Source organism: Gymnodraco acuticeps, unplaced genomic scaffold (genome assembly GCF_902827175.1).
Source record: "Gymnodraco acuticeps unplaced genomic scaffold, fGymAcu1.1, whole genome shotgun sequence".
NCBI lineage: Eukaryota > Metazoa > Chordata > Actinopteri > Perciformes > Bathydraconidae > Gymnodraco > Gymnodraco acuticeps.
In genome coordinates, this window is record NW_022990346.1 from 2,337,194 (window position 1) to 2,360,885 (window position 23,692).

A 23,692-nucleotide genomic window follows, 5' to 3' on the forward strand; every position below is an offset into this window, starting at 1 on the left:
TTCCTTTGAATGTATAATGCTGTTTCAGGAGGGCCGCAGACTCAACAGACACGAGTCTGATGGTTTTTAAAACACGGACACACAACATGGCGTTCAGCAGGACAGAGTTGGACCGCTCACACAGTTTTCGGGATAGTAAACTGCTATGCTGGTCCCGCAGGCCGAGAAATCTCAGGCCTAGTTTTTATAAAGGTTTTGGAACATAATCAAAAACCAGCCATTATAACATTTAATTTAAATGTTTCTAATTTCAAGGATTTTCCTTGCTTATCTTTATTACAGTGTCTTTCTCATCTGGATGCTTCAATTTTCACCTTTACTCCTAAACATAATTGTGGCTGTCCTAGTGCCCCCATTACTATCTTTTTCTTTTGGTAATTTACTTCAAAGTGATTGTTAAATGTCATCTGGGAAACTTCAGAGAACATGTTCATAAATGCAGCCTGAAGTTGCCCGATACAGGTCGACATCACAGCGAGAGGTACCTAGGCAGACCTCTGGGTATAGAAGAGAATATAGGCCTGAGTGTTGCACACCTCCTCCACACTGCACACCTTCATCTCAGAGTCATTACAGTGGACCCAGAAACCTGAAAATACAAAGACAAGACATGTTTAACATGAAGAAATTAAGACTTGATTAAAAATTAAGAATGTTTATAGGTTGCGTGTGTTCTCTTCCTCACCTCCTTCTGTGTTGTAGCAGTATGCGGTGTAGTGCCCTGAGCCAAAGCCTTTCCCATGGTGCATAACAACAGCAGACAGATCGTAGGTGTAGCCTCCTCTGTGGACGGGGTGACCTGAGCCTGTGCAGCAGTACGGTTTGATGTTCAGAACCTGGTCGAAGGCCACATGGACGCCGATTTTCTCCCTATGGTTTCTCCCCGACCATCTGCCATACAACAGGGAGGAGTAAGCATCACAAGCACCATAGAGAACATTAAGCACTCTGATTACAGCTACACAATAAAACACATCAATAAACAAGACTGGGTCATTTCATTTGCAGTAATTATTAGAAGAAAACCAGCCTGTGTCGACACTTACCTGAAGCGTTTGAGGTGCAGCCGTAGAACCTGAGGTAACCGGTAGATCAGAAGCTGCTTACGAGCCTCTGACAGAACTAAGGGTTTGTGGGATGTTTTCCGCCTTCTTTCTGACAAACCATGAAACAATGAGATGGTAAATTAATCCACTAATCCATTCAAATGCATATCCTTATAATAAGGTTTTGTTTTAGTTGTAAAGGTTACAAGAACAATCAAACATGGCTTCCTTATAGTTCTTGTATATCAAAACTCTTCTGACCATGGTTAATGAAGATAAAAATCAAATATAAAAATATAATTGAATAAATAAAATAAAAACAGGTCATTCTTGTCTTTAAGTTACAATGCTCTGTTTAAGATTAAGGTGACATACTTCCTTAAAATATATCAGAGTTTGTGAAAAGTCTATTTAGTACATTCATTTTCTAATCAGTTTTAAAAAAGGTATATTCATGTCATTCTCACTCCGACACTTATGTCCTTATTTGCATAATTGTACTTACTGTTGCAGTGGTTGCAGGCATAGATGCTGCCTTCGAGAGCCTCCATCTCGGTAAACTTGGACAACATCTCAATGAGGGTGCAGCTGCGCTGGTAAGCTGTAGAGCCTGAGCTTTTGTCTATGCTGTGGTATCGCTCTGGAAACTCCAAAGACAAATCCCAAAATGGCTCCACTGTGTTAGACTTGTGCTTACAGGACAGACACGTCACCTAAAATACACAGTGAGAAGAGAAACAAGTGAGGACTTCAGTGGAAAATAGTCGTCATGTTTGGAAATTACATCAAGTCTTAAATAAGGGGATCTCTGAGAAAATACAATAAGCATTTTAAAAAGATCATGAAAAAAAGAAAGAAAAATAACCAGCATAAGTAGCTCATATATCTTAGTGAATACATGATTTGGTAATACAACTGCTCAAGGTTTTCTTAGGGATGGAGCTATCTGAAAGTCTTTTTTGAGTGATATAAAATAATAAATTAATCCCTATCAAATGACATTGTTTCACTCTTTCATCCTTATGGGTTTAAAGGCAGGTTTAGGACAAAATAATCATACTATGAAGTATGCCGTTACATATGTGATGTCTTACCTGGCTGAGTAGCTGCCCATGGAAGATGGTGTTAAGAACCTTTAGCACTTGCTTGGATAGTTTCCTCTTTGTGATGGGGATCACTATCCTGCGTTTGGAGCCCTCTGTGTCCAGCTCCTGCTGCACCTTGTCCAGCAGCTCGCACAGGAACTCCTGGGCGTCCTGCTGGTCGTAGCCCCGGAAAGCTGGGATGAGGTTCCACACCGAGTGCAGCATGGCGAATGGAGACACTAAGGACCACCGGCCTGACCACATGACCCTGAAAAGTGTGTGTAACTCATGGCACAGAGACATCTGCTGGCGGGTGGAGCAGCGAGGCTCCTTAGGCTGAACCAACTCTGAAGCCTGCGGGGTAGGAGGAGCACTTTCTTTTTTGCCAACGGGTAAATTACAACTGCCGGCCTTACCTACGCGTCCCAGAGGGCTCCCAGTCAGCGCTGCGGTCCCACTGCTGACTACACCCGTCACAGCCGTCATGCCCTGGGCCTGGTTGGTCTTGGCCAGCAGCTCCTCAGTCTCACACAGGTCCAAAGTGAGAAAACACTCCCTGAATTTCTGCAGGTGGCTTAGCACTTGCAATATTGAGTTCATGTAGCATGTGTTCCCCAGATTGCGCAGACCAGTGACACCTGGAGCAGGTCTCCGGCGGGTGACTGTGTGAGAGGAGTAGTACCTCCTCAGTTTAGCAGCTCTGCCATTCTGAGGAGTCTTACGGGACAGGGTAAGAAGGGAAGGCTTCTTGGAAGCAGGAGGTAGGCGTTCTGGAGGTTCGCGAAATTTGCGAGGAATGAGTGTGATGGCTGAACGTGGCGCCTGAGTAAGAAGCCTAGCACTCTTTCTAGGTGGGACACCGCCAAGCTCTTCCATGAGTCTCCTTTTAACCTCTTTTTTTTGTCTTCTAGCTTCCTCAAGTTTCTCTTCCCGCTCATTCTGCAGCTCCTGGTGTTTACCGATCCATGTCCGAAGCATCTTCCCTAGAAGTGCTTTCCTCCTGTGACGAGAGGCCAGCTGCATGGCGGGCTTTGGCCCAGTGTCTCCAACCCAGGGGGGGCAAACCCCCGCGGTCGCTGAGCGTAGAGAGCGTCTCCCTGGGCTGCGCACTGTGGAGAGCGCCCCTCTGAGGAGTTTGAGGTCTCCCTCTGCGTTGTCATTGAGTACATAGTCTCCACAGGCAAAACAGAATACATCTAGCTCACGCACCTCCATAACCAGTGGGTGGTGTGACTCCTGAAAGTGTTTGAGCGAGTGCTCCTCCATGAAGCGTCCACAGGCCACGTGGGAGCACTTGAGGCAGGCCCACACTGAATCGGTGGTGCTGCAGTCCACACACTGCCATTTCTGTGGGTTGAGGACAGAATGGTCGTGGCCCAGGCGAAGGCGCCCCACGTGCTTACAACGATCCATCTCTTCTGATACACATGTGGCCTCAGTGAAAGGACACACGTCCTGTAACCATGCAGCACCTCATCCTGAGGTAAGAGAAAACAAAGTTTTAGATTACGTTTAAACATACTGAAAGGACTCACGCACCGCTTATTATGGTGTCTTAATTCAAGGTCCATTATTTTCCTCGTTTTTTCAAACTCTAATTTCCAGACTTCTCTGCAAACCATATTTGACATCTCATTACAAATAGCTAGATGTTTATTATTTAAATAAAATGGTTTGTTTTTTTACCTTGAATACAATTGATGAAATATGAAATGAATGAGCATACATGCACTTTAATGCACAAAAACAAAATGAAGAGGCTTATACTTACTGTAAAATAGTTTGCCTGATCAGGCGTGGATCAATACATAAAAATAGTTGCAGGAAACTCAAAAGCAACTTTCAGCTTGACCACCCATGTCCACCGTCACCACCTGCACCGACAGTATCATTCTGAGACAAAGGGAGAAAGGACATTAGCAGTGCATAGTCGCATCAGGAGTGATAAATGACATCAACACGTTTCTCTTTTGTTAACAGATGTTTAATTAAACAATTATATAATGCAACAAAACTAAGCCTATCAATAAGCAAATAATTAGAAATAAGGCATTTTCTGAAACCACTGGTATGAAAATAAAAAACCTAGACACCTGCTAAACTCAACTAAAAAAGTATTCAATAACACACACTTTAAAAAGGGTATCCACTAATCCGGGATAATACATCATTTGCAATAATAAAAACAACGGTTTAAGTTTACAATGCCTTTCAAATTGTTGGTCTTCTAATGTGAATGTCTCCAAAATTTCAGTTTTGAAAATTGAGTATTCACAAACATTCAATAATGTGCTTAATTAATTCAAAACAAAAGAGGGAGTTAGTTTACTTTGATTCTGCGGTAATATGCAAACAACATAAACATTATGCTGAGTGCAACACTTTTTATTCTAGCGGCCAAATGGCTAGTGAATAGTCCAATGTTACCAGCCACTCAATAGATAACCATTTTTGTAGCTGGTGAGGGATGCAAATGTACCAGCCAAATGCCAATGTTACCAGCATTTGGCTGGTAAATTGTGTCATTTATGTTCTCTAAATAATATGTAAAAAACACTTGGAACAGATGGTTTCTTACAATATATTTCTTCCCTTAACTAGACAATTTTCGTGACTATACAGAGACGTTGTGCTGCATGGTACAACATTGTTAATGTAGGCATGTAACTAACGACCATTACAATATGTCATGCTATTCAAATACACTTGACAAGATTGACAGTACAGATCATTTTAAAGCTTTGGAGTTCAAATAACTCTGAGAATAGTTGTAATGGTAAAAATGCTGCATATGAGTTTTCCTATGCTGGTAATGATCAAGTCTGATGGTCATTGACAGTATGCTAAAACACAATATATTGTGCTAATTTACATAAAGACAATATTTAAAACTTCAATAGATAATTCTTAAGACTCCCAAACGTATTGACAGAAATGTGGACTTGAGGGGGCTGGCTGTCTGTCTATTTAAATACGTGGTTAATCTATGTAATTGTCTAACTCCCCGGTACCAGCGCCGTGCTACACCATTCTTCTCGCTTTTCTCTTTGTGTAAATAATCCGCTACTTTTAAAACATTTTTAACGAAAAGACACCATTAACTTGCAAGCCTGAGCAAATGGTTTCTTGTTGGTGGCATACCCAAATCCGGCTATGTGTTGCTATTGACACAGTTGTATTAGAAGAGTACATTAACGCATGTGACGGTGATATTAACAAATGTTACAATATGCAATCTGTAAATCTGTCCGGGATTTAAAGCGTCTTCTGGAGCAGGCTGGCAGTCTCTTCCCACCATGCTAAGCTACACTGCCATCCCCATGTTGAGGCAGAACAAAGAGCAGTCAGGGAGCCTCTCTCCAGGAACATCCAACAACTTTGTTAGTCGGAGGCAGCTCAGCCAGCCATAAGTTAGCTATCACCGCTAACCGCTAGCCACGGCAGCTCTGCACAGCCCTAGCCTTTTGCTCTCACCTAGTATGCATTTTTGGTTAACACAGATGATTCGTATGGCATCAAGTAGCTAACATGTTATGTTATTAGCTTGAAATAGTAGCTAGCGTTAGCTGCACGGTTAGCGCGTTGCCAAGGACAATCGAAGTTAACCTAACGGCTGTTGTCGCTAACGTTAACTAAGTATTACCACATTAACAGCTTAGCTCGCTAGCGGACTGCATCGTTAACCGTTTGGAAACTCCCCGGTGACTTTCATCACAGAAAGCCGGTTAATGGAGTCTAATTTATCGCCAGGCCTCGTCTGTGTTCATTACTACATTAGTAACACCTGATAACGGAAAAAGCTGGGTAACGTTACCATCGCCAACATACATCCATCCGGTACACTGAGAGCTGGTTGTTGTCCTCCTCACAGATTGAACAGCAGAGCCCAGACCCGGCTGCTCTCATTGGAGCGGGGCTCAGCGGCAGCCCGGCTCTCATTGGCGGAAGGGCTGAACAACAGGCAGCACGATGGACCGTCCGTCCGTCCACCCACCGAGGCCACATGCCATGGAACAATAACCGAGGCTGGACCCACCGCACACCGGGCAGAGATGAAGACTGCCCCTGAGCCCAATGTCCTCGAAAGACCCGTGCGTGTTCGCCATGTCAGCTGGTGCGTGGTAATCCTATAATGCATTAGGGGAGGTGTAGCTTTTAGGCACAGTATTATTGCTGAATCGTGAGTTACAGCTGTCAGGTTCAAGGGAGTTTATTACATATTTATTTTTATCCATCACTCTATACATGTTTTTAGTGGTAGCATATTGCTTTTTTTATAGCAAATGTGCTTGCCTGTTTTTCTATCGTCATAATTGCTTTTATTATTGTGTTGTAGTTTGCTTGCCTGATGTTTTGCCTTTGATTTGTACTTTTTTATAATGTAATGTTAACTTGTGTCAACCCCTTTTAGCCGTTGGAAGCAGCTATTGGGAATCAAAAAAAAACCATATAGACTTAAGTTCGCCTAAACATGGGTGTATCAAGAGAAACTCTAATCCTGTAAATGTGATTCATGTTAACACAGGGTGAAAGTGGTGCCAACAAGTAATCCAACACTGCACTGCTGTTTTAAAAAAAATGCACTGGGTGTGGACGGTTCTCAGACTATCATATTTTCCACAATGTGAAAAAACACATTTTTTGTACTGGCTTGTTTTATTACACCATTCTGACATTGAAAAAATGAAAAGTTGTTTTCTATAAACTTTCAGACCCATTATTCAATCCTTTGTAACAAACCAGGGAAGTCTCTTGTGTGTTTGTTTCACCTTTTTCTGATTATTTTATTCATACTAAGGCTGTCTCACAGCAGGCACTTTGACCTGCCTTAACACCAGTCGTGGAGGTAATATTTAGATAGCTTACAGTAGGAAAATGTGTAAATAATAACATTTTGGCTCAATTAAATGCAGCCCTTATCCTTATTCACTGAGAAACTCAAATAGAACAGAGACATTGTTAGTGTAATCTGTAACAGATGTGTATTGTGAATACAGGAATATGCATTGTTTTGTCACCTTTAAGTCTCTTTAATACAAAATGCATTCATAAAATAAGAAGGTTCAATGCATTGAGCCTCCAGAGATGGAAATAAAAAAATCCCAGGCTTTATAAAAAAAATGCCAAAAGTACATGCCGGTCCAGGGGGACAGAATTAAAGCAACATCAATACAAATATACAAAAAAGTTCTCTCCATTGCCATTGACCACTCAACGCACATTACTTCCTGGCATTTGCATTTTACGAAGTTTGTTGAACAACTCCAAGTACTGAGTCATGGTGTCAACGCAGTCTGATGGGGCAAAGAGTCCTTCAGGCTTGGCAGCAAACACAGACGGCAGTTCGGGGACGCTGGGACCAAGAAAGGACTGCATGAACTCTTTTGTGAGATTCCAGCATTCCCCTGGAACCACACAGGGGCAGTACTCCACCTGAAGAAACACTCAAAGAGTTAGCGCATTCTCAGCAGGAGAATATTATGCTTCCACTATTACTACTTTTCATTTATCTACATACCTCAACTGATATTCCTCTGGCGCTGGAGCTCATTGTTACCGTGCCAACCTTTATCAAGAAATCACAGTAGCGGTATCTAGATCCACGACACTCCACCTTATGCGCCTTGGCATTTTGGAAGTGACTTTTTAGCTTCACCATGAGAACGTCAAAGTTTGCATCTGCTATCAGGCAGGGTCCACCTTCAAACAGACCCATGCAGCTCAGGGGAGTTTCAGAGTTGTGCATCACGTATAAGAGCTTGGAGGGCTGACCTGTAACAGACGGACAAGAATGACTGTCAGAAGTATTATCTATTTAAGTGCATTTCTTGTTTTCTGCATGCATTTCATCTTTTTAGATACTTATTTTGTGGCGGTAATACTTCATTATTATTATTATGTCAATAATATGATATAGGACATTTTAATAAAGTGAAAGGAGTAATACCACAAGTAGAAAGTATTTCTCTACTTCTTACTATATTTTAAAAGTCCTGCATTCAAAATATGAAATCAAAGGATCCAAACAATATTATGTTATATTGTTGAACAGTAATTATTGATGCATTTGTGTTCTTCATTTTAATGTTGCAGCTGGCTAAGGAGGAGCTCAAGTTTTATACTGAATACTGCCAGAAAATGCAGTACTAGTAACTAAAGATTGATAAATAAATAAGTATATATCATGAACATGTTTACCAATGTAATTCCAGGTTTGTAATCTAATTAACAACCATGGTTATAGTCACCTTAAAGGTGGTTACACTCATCACACGCCTTGAAATATTCAAAGTGATGTATTGTTGGATGGAAAACCTATGAATAAAACGTATAGCTTCAAATATTACCGCTGACATTTCCTGTTGGATGGTACGTCTCACAGTCCACCCAGAAGCTGCCCTGCTTCACAGCACCCAACTGCTCCAGCTTCTTGTGCACGATGTCCACGGACTGCTGCACGCTCTTCCCCTCTGCCACGGGCACCTGGCACACACTGCAGGACGAACAAACACCACATTACGGGAGAAAACAAGAGAGTTAACTGAAAGGGCCTCCGTAAGATCTCTTATGTGCATGTAATGTTGTCAGAAATTGTTTCGCAGAGCATCGTTTGAATGGAAGTGACCGAAGCAGCGCTGCAAAGTGCAAACATATGCGCGATGGTTAAGGCCAAAGATAATTGCACATTACGCAAATAATGTTTAAATCATTGTTAAGATTTTGAATATTGCTGTAACCATAAAGTTATTATCTCACCAAGTGACTCCCATTGATGTTTTGCCTCCTCTTTCTTGGCATTCGGTGAATAACTTCCGGGTGAAAAGTCAGTCTTCCGGCAAAGGTAAATCAGTAATAGTAAAGTAAATCAAGAATAATAATAATATTTTAAACAGCAAAAAATAAAGATATTGTACTGCAAAAATGTATATGCTACTTTAAATAAAAAATAGTTATTTGTCGGCAGATTAAACGTATGACTTTTATTAATATCTCAGTGAAATATGATATACATTTTTAAAGATACCAATTTTTAAACGTACCTAATAACGATTCAACAGCTCAAAAAAATACAACTAACTTTTAAACAATGTTTTATAAAGTTTCAGGAAGAAAAAGAAACTAACATTAAATTCTTGCTGGGTTAAAGAAGTACGTGACGTAAAACACGTCACATCCTTTCTGTAATGGACATCCGCACGTGTTGAACGAGTGGCTGTTTACAGCACAGTACTTGTTCATTCTTAACCAAAAGAACATAATATAGCTACATCTTCGGTTAGAAACAGCGATGCCAAAGGTTAAACGATCTGCGGGCACAGGAGGAGGTGAGAAGAGCGGAGGATCCATGCCGCTGGCTGACCAGATCCTGCAGGGGGACACCATGCGAGCCCGAGGCCGAGTGAAGAGCAGAGACAGCCGGGCAGAAAACGAAGACACGTACGTCGACGAGCGTCTTTCCCGGAAAATCTTACAACAGGCTCGGATCCAACAAGAGGAGCTTCAGACGGAGTATGGCCTGGCACCAGAGAAGAAGAAAACACCAGTCACTGTTCTCGGTAATGTTGGAGGTATGTATGCCCTATGAACTGATTCTGAAAAGTTAGGTTCAACATGAAACTCCTAACATGTACTAATGTATCGGGGCTATCCCATAGTTATATAATAATAATCATAATAAATTACATCTATTTTAGTGCTTTTCCAGGTGCTCAAATGGCTTTACAATACGATAGACATGTAACATTGAATATTGTGGACAATACAACCCACAGACATATGTTGAACATAAACACACTACACAGAATTGGAGGAAAACTTTTTTTGACGGAACGTTAATACATTAGGAATATTTGAATATTTTTGATCATAGGAAAAACATCACACAAATCCATACCAGAGTGTTTGAATACATTTGTAACAAGTACAAGTTCCTCAGTTAGTGGGAATGCTGATACAGCATTCCAACTATCTGTTCTTCTACGCACGAAATTCTTTATTATTATTCCGCCGGGTTATTTTGTCCGTTTTCTTCTCCCACTTTCTACATCGCAGAAACTCTGTTAAAATATCAAAACGTTCAGCTCGATCGGGAATCGGTTGCTTCTACTTTTCTCATTCATAACTTTTATAATTTCCTAGATATATGCCATAATTAATCACATTTTTAACATGGAAGTCAATGGAGAAACTCTTCAGACTTGACAAATCTTCATGCGACTTCAACTGCTAACTGTTCCTTCATACTTTCACTCAGAAACCTCATTCCAACTTTAAAATGTTACATCTTTCTGACATTATTCATATTTAACAACTTTTAAATCAGATTCATACTTTTAGAAATAATAAACATTGTTCAGACCTTGGTAAAGAGGCCTTCTTCAGATGTTAACATTCGTGTGTATTGCAGCTCGTTAAGGCTAGAGTGTGTGATGTCACAGCTAGAGTGGAGGACAGCTTGAAATTCGCCTTCATATATATTTTTTAAACCTGCCACAATTCCAAAACCCTACAATCCTGAGACCAGTGGCGTTTTTATATGTACAAAAGTGGTGTGGCACAAAATTAGATTCTGCAGTGAGGTTCATGGCTGGTGAGGCACTGGCTCTTCAGGTTTATACATATTATATTTTGACCTAAATCAAAATATGATATTATTTTCAAAAGCTTTTTTTGTCTGATGCTTCGATTAATTTTAAACAGACAGTTCAACAAAAGGATACCCAAAAAATGTAATTTTATCATTTAAATATTGAATTGTTCTCTCTTAGTAAGATCCCATTTTCAATAAAATTGCGGTCTTACCTTGACTTGAAGATGAAGTCCATTATCCTTCTGGACAAAAATCTCGATTACTTTTTTGTAAAAGTCCTCCTAATCGATAGATTTATGATTTAGAAAATTATAAAAGTAGGGTAGACATGTGGATATTATCCGGCTGAACAAAACGTGCATTTATCTAACAGGTATATATCCCACAGATCTTATTTTGAGCTATTTTCTAAAATCCTATGGAGAAATCTCATTGCATAGCATACATAATATACCTGACGTGGAAACGTTACTCGTGGATGGGGCTACAGAGCTACTAGAAAGACAGTCGAAAACGGTGCATTTCTCCGTCTGAATGTGGTGCACTTTTGCTAAATGTTTGGACAAACTGCTCGTGTTACCCCCCTTACTATGCTAAACTCTTATTGTACTTTTGGTAACGTAAGCATTGTCCACCTCGAGACGGGTAAAGTTTAACCACACCTCAGAGCGCGTTCTCTCTGCCATCTCCTCCGTCTGTGTGTGTTGCATGCATGTAGCAGCTGCGTGTGTGTAAACTGCCTCGCCCCCTCGCAAGCAGGCGGGGGAGAGAGATCTCTCGTCTGGATTGGAAAGATCGAAAATACTAAGCATTTTGCAGTCTTTTTGCATATTAGAAACGGAGTTGGCGACACTAAAACTGTAATATAATGTTTGTGTAGCAATAATACATATGACATATATTTTTTACATATCTCCAGTACCGATAAAAAGACTGATAACGTTGGAGCTTAACGGTACCATGGTATTTAATAATTCAGCCCCGGGGCCCGTTTAATACCAGGGCTCGGTACCCATCCCTAACGCTCGATATGAAACACGGTTTTCTCATAGCTTCAGTGAAAATGCTCCAAACGGCCCAAAACTTCACAGGTTTGGTAACGATGCAGCCATCAACACATCTAAGCGTATTATGGGGTGTCATCAAATAGGGCTGTACCCGAATATTCGTTCGTTGGAGTACTATTCGGGTTTCAATTTCGTTATTCGGATATTCGGTTTTTTCCCCCCGAATTTATTGAAATCTCCAATATCAACGTAAGAGCTTGTGCTTCTTCGGGGGGTGCTAACACTTAACCATAAACGTTATCGTTTACTTTCTCCGTCTTTATATGTAGATATGACTTTTTCTCCATTAATCTCCGTCACGTTGTTTCCATAGCAACAAGAACTTCCTGTCAACAGCGCTAACTCCTTCAAAGTAAAAGCATGTCCATACAAAATAGGAAGCCAATCCAAATTACACTTAAGACATATACAACTGCAACAAAAGTAACACACACAATGCAATATCCTTTTCAATTTCAAAGAACATAAATTGGGTTATATACATTAACAAATAACTATAAAACAACAATACTGTAGAATAATAAGAATGCCGTGAATAAACCGAATACACGTGTCGAAGCGGTTCCTGCTGATTACTGTCATTAATCTAAATTCTTCACTTTCTTCTTACATATTACATTTCAGCATAGCAGTTTAGCGTCAGCTTTTCAGCATAAAGCATTCCCACTAGCAATTTCTTCAGGAATTGCATTCTCTAGTTCAAAATGTTACTCAAGTAAAACTACAAAAGTATTGGCATCAAAATATAGTAGTACTCATTATGCAGATTGGCCTATTCCACAATCATATATTATATGTTTTGATTATAAATATTGATGCATTAAAATGTTTATCAAGCTGATAAAGGGGCAGCTACTTTTAATTACTTTGTATACTGCAGGGTAACTTGTGAATTTACTCCAAGTGTAACTAAAGTCTGATTCAAGTGTTTATTATATTTCACACCATTATTCCAAATCTGCAAAGTAAATATAGGTACTACATAAATGTGGTGACGTATAAGTACCTGATTTACCTCTGAAATTGCAGTGGAGTAGAAGTACAAAGTAGCATCAAATTGAAATACTTGAGTAAAGTACAAGTACCTAAAAAGTGTACTGTACTTGAATAAATGTACTTAGTTACTTTACACCGCTGACTCTAGATATGCTGAATTTGTATAATAATGTTAAGCTCCTTCAGAAGACTTAAGCCATTAGCATCACTTGACCTATACAGTTTATATCTGTACAATACTATTTGGGTTTGACTATCTAAATGACAATCTGTGTCTTGTAATCCAACCTTAGGGCCTGACTCTCAGGATGCAGACTCCGATGAGGAGTGGCCAGCGCTGGGAGCAGCAGGTGCAGATGAAGGCGATGTTGCGGGTGAAACTGAAGTCACTGTTGACCCTGACGACGAAAAGGCCATGGAGATGTTCATGAATAAAAACCCTCCGATGAGGCAAGATGCAACAAAATCATGACTTTATCTAAAAACTATCTTTTTAAATGACACACGACGCTATGAGCTAAGTCTTTACTTTAAATGCCAAGTGTTTTTCTTTATGTGTTCTTCGTAGACGGACCTTAGCTGACATCATCATGGAGAAGATCACAGAGAAGCAAACTGAAGTAGGGACAGTGATGTCAGAGGTGTCAGGGCATCCAATGCCAGAACTTGACCCCAGGGTCATAGAAGTGTACAAAGGTGTCAATAAGGTAAGTTACATCAGTTGTCTGAAAGCAGGGCAACTGTCGATTATGTTCCTGACTGTAAATGTTAATATCTCCTAGTGAGCAGTTACATGATATTTATAATATCTTTTGTTTCAGGTTCTGTCGAGATACCGCAGTGGTAAATTGCCAAAGGCTTTTAAAATAGTCCCGGCACTTTCAAACTGGGAGCAGATTCTTTATTTGACTGAGCCTGAGACCTGGACTGCAGCTGCTATGTACCAAGCGACACGGTGAGTCCCGACATGGTTTGATTGTGGCTTTAAATTGAGTGAGTTATGGAATCTACTGCAGAAATGTGTACATGGTACAATAAAGTATTTTTTCATGCTTTTTGTTATAGAATTTTCTCGTCTAATCTGAAAGAGAGAATGGCCCAGAGGTTTTACAACTTGGTGCTCCTTCCCCGAGTAAGAGATGATATTGCAGAGTACAAGAAACTCAACTTTCATCTCTACAGTGCTCTGAAGAAGGCCTTGTTCAAACCAGGGGCATGGTTTAAAGGTGAGACCATTTAAATGGATATTTTATTTTCCCTTTTCAAGAGTCATAACAGGAAATTGATATTAGAGAACAGCAATTGTAGATTTTTGATTATTGGGGCCTCTTAACTATTTATGTATTCCTATTTGTTATGCCCCACGTTTTTTAGTTACGGTTTATAAACATGCACATTTACTTGTACTGCTCCCACATCAAAATAAACAGAATCGTTAATGACATCAGCATGGGCTCTAATAATTGTAACGGATTCTTTCAGTTTCCAGATGTTAAATGGACTGAACAACAGTGATGGAGAAACTGTTGTTAAAATACAACATTAAAAGTAAAATCTAATCCTGTTGGTACTTAACTTAAAGCATGTACTTATAATCAAGGATACACTAACTCATATTTGTTTAGTAATATAGTAATTATACTTAGTTAAAAAAAATAACAGCTTGCTATCAGCAAAACAATAACTTGGCAGTTTAAAAGCTTCTACATCAGACATTATGAGCATAAATAACTTATTTTTTAAATAAATAATTCTGTGCTTTCAAAGTTTGCTTTCATATTTGATGTTTGATGTGATTAATACATTTGTAATGTAAAATGTATTTGTTTTGAACACATTATTCTAGGGTCTGCAGGTGCATTGAGCACATGGAAAAAACTAAAGTCAACTCACAAAAAATATATTTAATCAATGGCAGTGTTTCCCCTAGGTTTACTGCTTTGGGGGGGGGGGGGGGGTGCTGCCTAAGCGTGGCATTGGGATATATATATATCTCCTCTGGAGCAGGGAGAGGAGCTGTGGATTATTGTTATTGATTAATGCATCAGTGTTTCTTAGGGTCGAAAACACTAAACTCACAACTTAAAATGAAAGCGTTTAGTTTATTTAATAAAAGAGCACATGTTCAATGTGAAAAGTGACAGTAGATAAAGATTAGTTGCAATTTGCTGCTGTATATGTATGTATATATAAAATCTTATTTTTTTATTTTATATATATATATAAAATAAAATCTTATTTTTTTATTTTTTATAAACACCTTGAATTTCAGGGGGGTGCGGGGCTCCGTTAGTGGGGCGCAGCGCCCCTCCAAGACAATGGTAGGGGAAACACTGCAGGTGATGTGAAAAACGTTTACTTTCCCTTAGATAAATATAAAGAGTTACTGAATCATACCCAATTATCCTTACATGGTTTATATCTTATCTAACTATTGTTTCATTAAATGCCCAGTGAATGCTGCTGGGATAAGCTCTAGTCACACCACACGTGACCTTAAAAAATAAAAAGTAGCTGAAGTGAACGACTGAGGATTTGACAGCTTGTTGCAACAAAGACATTACAGGCTTACTGGGATCTATCACGTTTCTAATTCCAGCACCATATTTAGAAACTGTATGCGGAGGACACTGTCGGCGGATTAGTTTCTGTCCGCAGAGTAAAATACACCATTGGTTCTAGAAGCTCAGTAATCACGGCACGCACATTTAATTGGGTTAAATCATCATTCATGTGTCAATAATTCATTTGGCCAATGATCGTAGAGTAGTTATTTTCTTTAGTCCTGTCAGTTTTATGTATTCACATTCATGTCCCAGATAAATGGGACCATTTTCCCCCAAACCTCCCATGACCCATATTTACAGGACCACCAGTATGAGATGACACCACTAAGTGGCAGTGTTGCTCACAAATACACTGAACACTACTGTATGCCAACACAGTGTGAAAGTTCTTATTATACATCTATGGTGAATGGGAAAACTGACTGCTAGTGATAAGCATTTTCCATTGTTTCTTCTTGCATTGGGATTCATTAATTTAACTGTAGAAATTAGATATACCATTCAGTGTTTCCCCTACCAGCCCCGCGACCCCTGAAATTCAAGGTGTTTAACACTAGAACCGCCAGAGGTCGCTGTATACCTAAAACCGCCAACTGGTAATATTTACCCACTATTGATTTGCAAGGTACAATGTTCTTTTATTTATCATACAGAACAGTGAGTTTTGATCGCACAGGGATGAAATTTATACCAATAGAATCTGTGGACTCTCAGCTTTTCATATGATATAGTTTGTGCAGATAGCATGAAGTATAAAATATCGCTACCAGTGCTGATTTCAGGGTTCGTACGGGTGCTTGAAATCCTTGAAAATGCTTGAAATCTGACGTGGTGTTTTCAAGGTTGGGAAAGTGCTTGAATTTTGGGAATGGTGCTTGAATATGGGATAAAGTGCTTGAAAATGTAAATGCTTTACTTCGCTTTTTAGATTAAAAGAAAATAAAGAAGTCGGAGCGAGCTTAATTGCTTTTCTTTTACATAAAACAGCTCCGCTCCGGCCTTCCCGCGCTATGCGCGTGACCTGCAAGTGTTTTTGTTACGTGTGTAACTGACCTGGGCATTCTGATGAGAGTGATAGATGACAGTATGCCAGGAGGTTGCAGTTTCAACGAGCGTTGGCTAGCAGAAGACAAATACAAGCCATGGCTAAGACGAGGGTCAAGTCCACGAGTAGCCTCCTGCAAAGTTTGCAAAAAATAACGATGGGAGAGTCTGCGCTGACGAGCCACATGAAAGGTACGCCGTAGTAGAGCATTTTAGATTAGGCTAACGTTGCATGTTACGTTTGTTTAAGCTAACGTTAGCAAGCTGAATAGCGAATTCCATGAGGGATAATAATTGCAGGGGACAATCATTTCAGAGGATGTTATGTGCGTTACAGTCGCCATTCTGTGGTGTTCAGAGGATGTAGCACTCACTTGTAATTCAACCCAGTAATTCTCACGGCACTTCGTGTTATAGTCATGAAATATAATCTATTGCTTCGACACAGAACGATTTTAAAAGCAATGTATTTCTACTGGTAGTATGTTTCATGCCTAAACCAAATGTGACTCTCTCTCTCTCTCTCTCTCTCTCTCTCTCTCTCTCTCTCTCTCTCTCTCTCTCTCTCTCTCTCTCTCTCTCTCTCTCTCTCTCTCTCTCTCTCTCTCTCTCTCTCTCTCTCTCTCTCTCACACTTTCAGGAAAAGTCACGGACTGGGAGACTTTAATATTTTATTGAAAAAAAAGTCTATTTTTATGCAGCTCTGTGTGATTTTGTGGCTATAATTCAGGCTAATACGCTACCAGAGGTGGAATAAGTACTCAGATCTTGTAGTGGAAGTACTCAGATCTTGTACTTGAATAAAAGTAGAAGTACTCAGATCTTGTACTTGAATAAAAGTAGAAGTATTCAGAATTTGTACTTGAGTAAAAGTAGAAGTACTCAGATCTTGTACTTGAGTAAAAGTAGAAGTACCAGAGTGTAGGCATACTCTGTTACAGTAAAGGTCCTGCATTCAAAATATTCCTCAAGTAAAAGTAGAAAAGTATTCTCATCAAAATCTAGTTAAAGTAGCGACAGTAAAAGTAGTCATTGTGCAGATTGGTCCATTTCAGAATAATATATATGATATGTTTTATAATGATTGATCATGAAAGTGTTCTCAAAGCTGGTAAAGGTGCAGCTAGTTTGAATGACTTTGTATACTGCAGGGTAGCTTGTGGATTTACTCCAGGTGGAACTAAAGTCTGATTTAAGACTTGATTATATTTCACATAATTCATCCAGATCTGTGAAGTAACTAAAGGTATTAAATACATGTAGTGGAGGAAAAGTACACCATTTACCTCTGACTTGTGTTTACTGCCACCTAAAAGTACCTAAAAAAATAGTAATCAATAATGTATTGAAAAGTTGTTTGGCTGATTGTTGTATATCGGCTCCGCCAGGTTATATGGGATGCCCAGTCTATGTACAGATGGATCACTCATTTTGAAATATTAAACTTAGTTTTATTTTCTTTAATTTTTCATCCTCGTGTAGAATGCTATTACGAAACACACATTTTGTTGTTTATAGCATAAAGAACATCTGATTTAATGTGAGGTAGGGAAATAATCATTTGAGTATAAGTACGTGTATATAGATATGTCATTTACAACAGCTGTAAGATGCTTGAAAAACTTAAAAATGCACCTTGAAAATGCTTGAAAAGTGCTTGAATTTGACTTTGGAAAAGGTGTAAGAACCCTGTGATTTAAACGCTTGGTGTTAGACTTGTTTTGTTTAGGTACAAATCTCTCTATCTCTCTCTCTCTCTCTATCTATCTATAACTATCTATCGATCTATCTGTAATGTTCTGTTCTATGGACATATAATTGTCTACATAAACAGACGACGCGGACTACTTCTCTCATTCCGAGTGTCCATCTTTATTCAACTGGCACGTAACCTGCACACATGCATTACGTCCTCAACGTGAGCTCAGTCATCCAAGATCTTGTATTCTCCAAGATGTTACACTATCTATAACTATCGATCTCTCTCTCTCTCTCTCTCGCTCTCTCTCTCTATCTATCTATCTAATCCATCTGGAACCGCAGTAGACAAAAGGTGTTGCTATAGCAACACGTCATGTTTACGCTGCATTTTCTATGAGGTAAATATTACCCGCTGGCGGATATGGGTATAAACGGCAATTTTGTTGGCGATTTTTTCAATCTGACTTCCTATTGACCATTTTTAACAACAGAGGGTGCTATATAACACACTTTCAGGAAAAGTCACGGACTGGGAGACTTTAACATGTTATGGAAAAAAAGTTACATACAATCAAAAAATAGCTGCGGGTAAAATGTACCCGTTGGCGGTTCTAGTGTTAAAAAATAAATTATTTTTTAATTATTTTTTATTTATTTATATATATATATATATAGCACCAAATTGCAACTAATCTATATCTACTGTCACTTTTCACATTGAACATGTGCTCTTTTATTAAATAAACTAAACGCTTTCATTTTAAGTTGTGAGTTTAGTGTTTTTGACCCTAAGAAACACTGATGCATTAATCAATAACAATAATCCACAGCTCCTCTCTCTGCTCCAGAGGATTTAAAAAATATATATCCCAATGCCACGCTCAGGCAGCACCCCCCCCCCCGCCCCCAAAGCAGTAAACCTAGGGGAAACACTTCCATTGATTAAATATATTTTTTGTGAGTTGACTTTAGTTTTTTTCATGTGCTCAATGCACCTGCAGACCCTAAAATAATGTGTTCAAAACAAATACATTTTACATTACAAATGTATTAATCACATCAAACATCAAATATGAAAGCAAACTTTGAAAGCATAGAATTATTTATTTAAAAAATAAGTTATTTATGCTCACAATGTGTGATGTGGAAGCTTTTAAACTGCCAAGATATTGTTTTGCTGATAGCAAGCTGTTATTTTTTTTACCCGAAAGAAAAACTGATTAGGCTATTGACAGTGAAAACTGCAAATTATCCTACTTAAAGGTCCCATGTCATGGCCATTTCCACTGATCATAATTCCATTGTTGAGGTCTACTAGAATAGATTTATACTGTGCAATTTTCCAAACTCACATTGGTTTCTCATACAGCATCTCTAAACTACGTGTATTCACTGAATTTCACTCTCTGCCTTTAACGGCTCGTTGTAGCTCCAATAGCTCCAGCCCCCACCCTCCCTGTGAGCACAGTGTGCTCTGATTGGCCGGGACGTTGTGAATCGCGCTAAGCTCCGTGGAGGTGTTGTTTCCTTGTTTAGCGATACACAGCGAAACACAGCCAAACTCATCCTGAGCACACACAGTCACAGCCGAAGTAAAAACAATAAGTGTGGCTTGATATTGAGTAAGAAAAAGGTTGATAAACGCTGTGAGAATGGGTCTGCAGAGAGAATTTCGCCGCCATCCCAACTGTCTGTTATCAGCCTGCAGCCAAGGAGGAGAAATCAGCAGAGCTGCTTGCACCGAGTGTGTGTGTGAGGAAGTCCATGGATTGGTCAATTTGGACCAATCAGCAGGGGCTTAACGTAACGGCTCCACGGACGTAACGGCTCCACGGATTGGTCCATTTCGTTCCGGGTACGGAACACACAAGGGGACGGGTACTAACCAGAAAAGCATGACATGGGACCTTTAATGCATATACTTAAAGGTGGGGTAGGTAAGTTTCAGAAACCGGCTCGAGATACACTTTTTGTTATATTCCATGGAATGCTCTTAACATCCCGATAGCAATGAATATCTTAAGTGCTTTGACAACAAATCCATTAAAAAATGTCATCTGTGGAAGCCGTAATACTGTAAAAAGTACAACCAATCCGTTTAGCCGGGCCGGCTAAACGGATTGGATTGCCGCCCTGTCTGTCAGCCTTCCATCTCGTGCACGCACAAATGTATCTTGTGCCCTCATTGGGCGTGCCGCATTGGGCGTGCATTGCAGCAGTACTTCAATGACTCACCAGCAACAGGCGGCCACTTTCACCAGTCTGCTGACGTCATGTGTGTTGGAGGAGGTGCTCTGTAAGGAAGTCTGAAGGAAGGGGCGGATTCTTTTCGGCTGTGTACTTTCAAATTTTAGTGCACTCGAGCCGGTTTCTGAAACTTACCTACCCCACCTTTAACTACCTCAAAATCAAACAAACAAGATACACAGGATAAATTGTTTTATTGCTAATTTACTATCTTTATAACTTTCAAACGGCCACGTCTGTTAATCATACAGCCATACGGTTCTCCAGACGTGACTGCTCGCAAGTCATAAACGTGGGAATCTTTCCCATCTATGCAATCCGTTCCAACGAATTTAAAGATAGCTTAACTTAAGATGCCTTTGTCCTGCAATATTGAAAGTGTTTTCACAGTTTATGGAGCCATAAACAGTTGAATCCCTTTTACTACGGACTAAAGGTCAGGTTAAGCAAAGTCACTGTAGCATCTGTCGCGGGTTCCCCATCTTATAGAAGTGCTGCAGTACTCAATAATATTATGTGCCTCTTCTGTCACACAGGTATACTGATTCCTCTGTGTGAATCTGGGACATGTACTCTGAGGGAAGCCATCATCATCGGAAGCATACTCACAAAGTGCTCCATCCCTGTCCTCCATTCCAGGTAATGTTTCATCAATACACTAACCTGCAGACAAATGTCAGCAAATAAATACACTAACTACTGCACCGTAATTTCTTCTGGAAATGAATGGTGATTATAACATTTACCACTGAAGACAAAAGCCAGGTTTTTTTTAATCCAATGTGAAAGGAGCTTTAGATAAAGGTATCAGCCAGCAGCCATCAGCCTTGAATACTTCATATTTGGTGGTGTTGGCAAGATAAGTGAGGTCAAAGTTGCATAACCTGGGCGGTTGTATAACGCAAAATTGTTCTTGTCTTTCAGCGCTGCAATGCTTAAGTTGGCAGAGATGGAGTACAACGGCGCCAACAGCATTTTCCTACGCCTCTTGCTTGACAAGAAATACGCCCTGCCTTTCCGTGTCCTAGATGCCTTGGTGGCCCACTTCCTGTCCTTCCGCAGTGAAAAACGTGAGCTTCCTGTGCTGTGGCATCAGAGTTTACTCACCATGGCTCAGCGCTACAAGGCTGACCTGCCCTCCGAACAGAAAACGGCACTGCTGGAGCTGCTCAAGACACAAACACACCCTCAGATTTCTGCAGAGATTCGCAGAGAACTGCAAAACTCAGAGTCCAGGGATCTTGAAATTGGGCTCCCTGTTGTAGTTGAAATGGACTGAGGAATATGTCTAGTCTGGGGTCTCCTCCCTCTCTGTTGCAAATGATTCATGTTTTTTTTAGCATGAAGACAATTTTATTAAATCTAACTTCATTATTCTCCCTGAACCATAAAAGGACAATTTCAATGATTGCATTCTATTACAATGCCTCAGGAGCAATCATCCTGGACCCTGCTTGGATGAAGTTGCACTTCATTAGTGATGTTGATATTGTAATTTAATATCAAAAATATCTGAACTTTTATCCTGCAGTTGCAGTGCAGTGTTTTCCTTGGGAATACAAAGACTGGGGTTTGTTATGATTTGATTAAGAGCAACTTGTTTAAGCGATACAAAAGATGGATAGTAAAAGACTGTCTATTTGCAGCCCAGTTTTCAAATATTTACCTGAAATTTTGTCTTCAAATAAAATGTAATGCTTAACTTTCTAAAACATATTTAGATGTCTCTGACCTTTCAATTTTGTTTTTAATTGTATCTAAGATGTATTGATGATTTGTGAAACACATTTTAATTAGTCATTAAATAACATTTAAATTAAATATAACAATTATTTAACTAATTCAACTCAAAATATTTAGCAAGTAGTCTACACTGAAAAATAAACGTAAGTTAATATTATTAAGGAAACTCTTTTACTCATCGTAAGAGTGAGAATAATTGTAAATATGAAGTGTACCCTTAAAAATAATGTTAATATAAGACCCCACTTTAAAGGTAGGTTAGGTAAGAATGGAGAAACTAGCTCGACTTTGAAAGTACACAACCGAAAAAAATCTGCCCCTTCCTTCAGACTTCCTTACAGAGCCCCTTGTCACTGTCACTACCCGATCCGTCCCCCTGCCCGATCGGTACTGCGCATGTGCGAGATGGTCCGCCATATTGGACAAGTCCGGACGGAAACCCAAGATGGACACTTGACACAGTGGCTTTTAGCAAACCTGAAAAAGAAAACTCGAGAGAGATGAGTTATTGTTATTACAACGTGACTTCACTATTATTTAACAACTCTTTTTATTGGGTTCTTTTATTTGGGGTTAAGTACATTGTCAGAATAAGTGAGAAATGAGTTTAACTTCTGTTAGACAGCTATCATACTGAATACATATTTACTGTGAATGTGTGCAAAAATGTATGGCATATAGCTGTGTAACAGAAGTTAAATTCATTTCTCACTTATTCTGACAATGTACTTAACCCCAAATAAAAGAACCCAATAAAAAGAAATTGTTAAATAATAGTGAAGTCACGTTGTAATAACTCATCTCTCTCGAGTTTTCCTTTTGAGCTTTGCCAAAAGCCACTGTGTCAATGTTGTCCTACTTGGGTTGCCGTCCGGCGTTGTCCAATATGGCGGACCATCTCGCACATGCGCACTGCAGATCGGGCAGAGCTGCAGATCGGGTAGTGACAGTGACACCCCTCTTCCAACACATACAAACTTCTTATTATACATCCATGATACGAACACGCACATGACCAATGACGGCACGAGATAAATGTGTGCACGAGATGGAAGGCTGACAGGCAGGTAGGCCATCCAAATAACTGCCACTGGCCGAGGCAGATGATTGGACTTGCTTTTTACAGCGCCACGGCTTCCACAGATTAAATATTTGTATATATTCATTGTCAAAGCATTTAATGTATTCATTGCTATAGGGATGTTAAGAGCATTCCATGGAATATAACAAAAAGTGTTTCTGAAGTGATTTACCTACCCTACCTTTAACCCAGGGGTGGGGAACCTTTTTCCTCTCAAGGGCCATTTAAAAATGTTCAACATCCTCCGAGGGCCGTACAAATTATTGACCTCTGCTTAAAAAAACTAAAATCACAGCCCATTCATTTCGCCTTTCTTTCATGCAGTGCAAAGAAAAAGCAACCTCTTAATCCAGATATTTTACCATGACTCGCGTATCGCGAAGAGACGGAGCGGCTCCACCTGTTGCTGCCTGCGATCTACGGGGGCCTGCTCCCACCTGTAGAATACGGCTGTACTGGAGAGGTTTTTACCCCGGAGTCGTCGCGGAGAGACGGAGTGGATCCACGCTTCGGGCTTGGCCTGCT

The 23,692-nt window shown here is 39.8% G+C and overlaps 3 protein-coding genes across 6 annotated transcripts; 1 reads left to right on the plus strand and 2 right to left on the minus strand.

Annotated features, from left to right (window-relative positions):
* Nucleotides 1-224: 224 nt before the first annotated feature.
* On the minus strand, nt 225-6,231 carry usp49 (ubiquitin specific peptidase 49). 4 transcript variants are annotated; one of them, XM_034223765.1, is made up of 7 exons: nt 5,946-6,226; nt 3,903-4,024; nt 2,141-3,609; nt 1,552-1,759; nt 1,047-1,155; nt 686-891; nt 225-589 (listed from the first exon to the last, which is right to left on the minus strand). In XM_034223765.1, exons 3-7 carry the CDS (start codon nt 3,542-3,544, stop codon nt 486-488), a joined length of 2,031 nt encoding a protein of 676 aa, XP_034079656.1. In that variant the 5' UTR covers nt 3,545-3,609; nt 3,903-4,024; nt 5,946-6,226; the 3' UTR covers nt 225-485. The 4 variants fall into 4 exon arrangements, with proteins under 4 accessions (XP_034079656.1, XP_034079658.1, XP_034079657.1 ...); XM_034223767.1 differs by having other exon boundaries at nt 486-589; nt 5,960-6,231; XM_034223766.1 differs by having other exon boundaries at nt 486-589; nt 5,775-5,957.
* Nucleotides 6,232-7,087: 856 nt separating this feature from the next.
* med20 (mediator complex subunit 20) lies at nt 7,088-8,961 on the minus strand. The gene is made up of 4 exons (XM_034223771.1): nt 8,888-8,961; nt 8,479-8,624; nt 7,650-7,903; nt 7,088-7,564 (listed from the first exon to the last, which is right to left on the minus strand). The coding sequence occupies exons 1-4, from the start codon at nt 8,899-8,901 to the stop codon at nt 7,343-7,345; spliced, it is 636 nt and encodes a 211-aa protein (XP_034079662.1). The 5' UTR covers nt 8,902-8,961; the 3' UTR covers nt 7,088-7,342.
* Nucleotides 8,962-9,292: 331 nt separating this feature from the next.
* Nucleotides 9,293-22,059, plus strand: bysl (bystin-like). The gene is made up of 7 exons (XM_034223770.1): nt 9,293-9,699; nt 13,078-13,234; nt 13,353-13,491; nt 13,606-13,739; nt 13,850-14,010; nt 20,880-20,982; nt 21,268-22,059. The coding sequence occupies exons 1-7, from the start codon at nt 9,420-9,422 to the stop codon at nt 21,620-21,622; spliced, it is 1,329 nt and encodes a 442-aa protein (XP_034079661.1). The 5' UTR covers nt 9,293-9,419; the 3' UTR covers nt 21,623-22,059.
* The last annotated feature ends 1,633 nt before the right edge of the window (nt 22,060-23,692 follow it).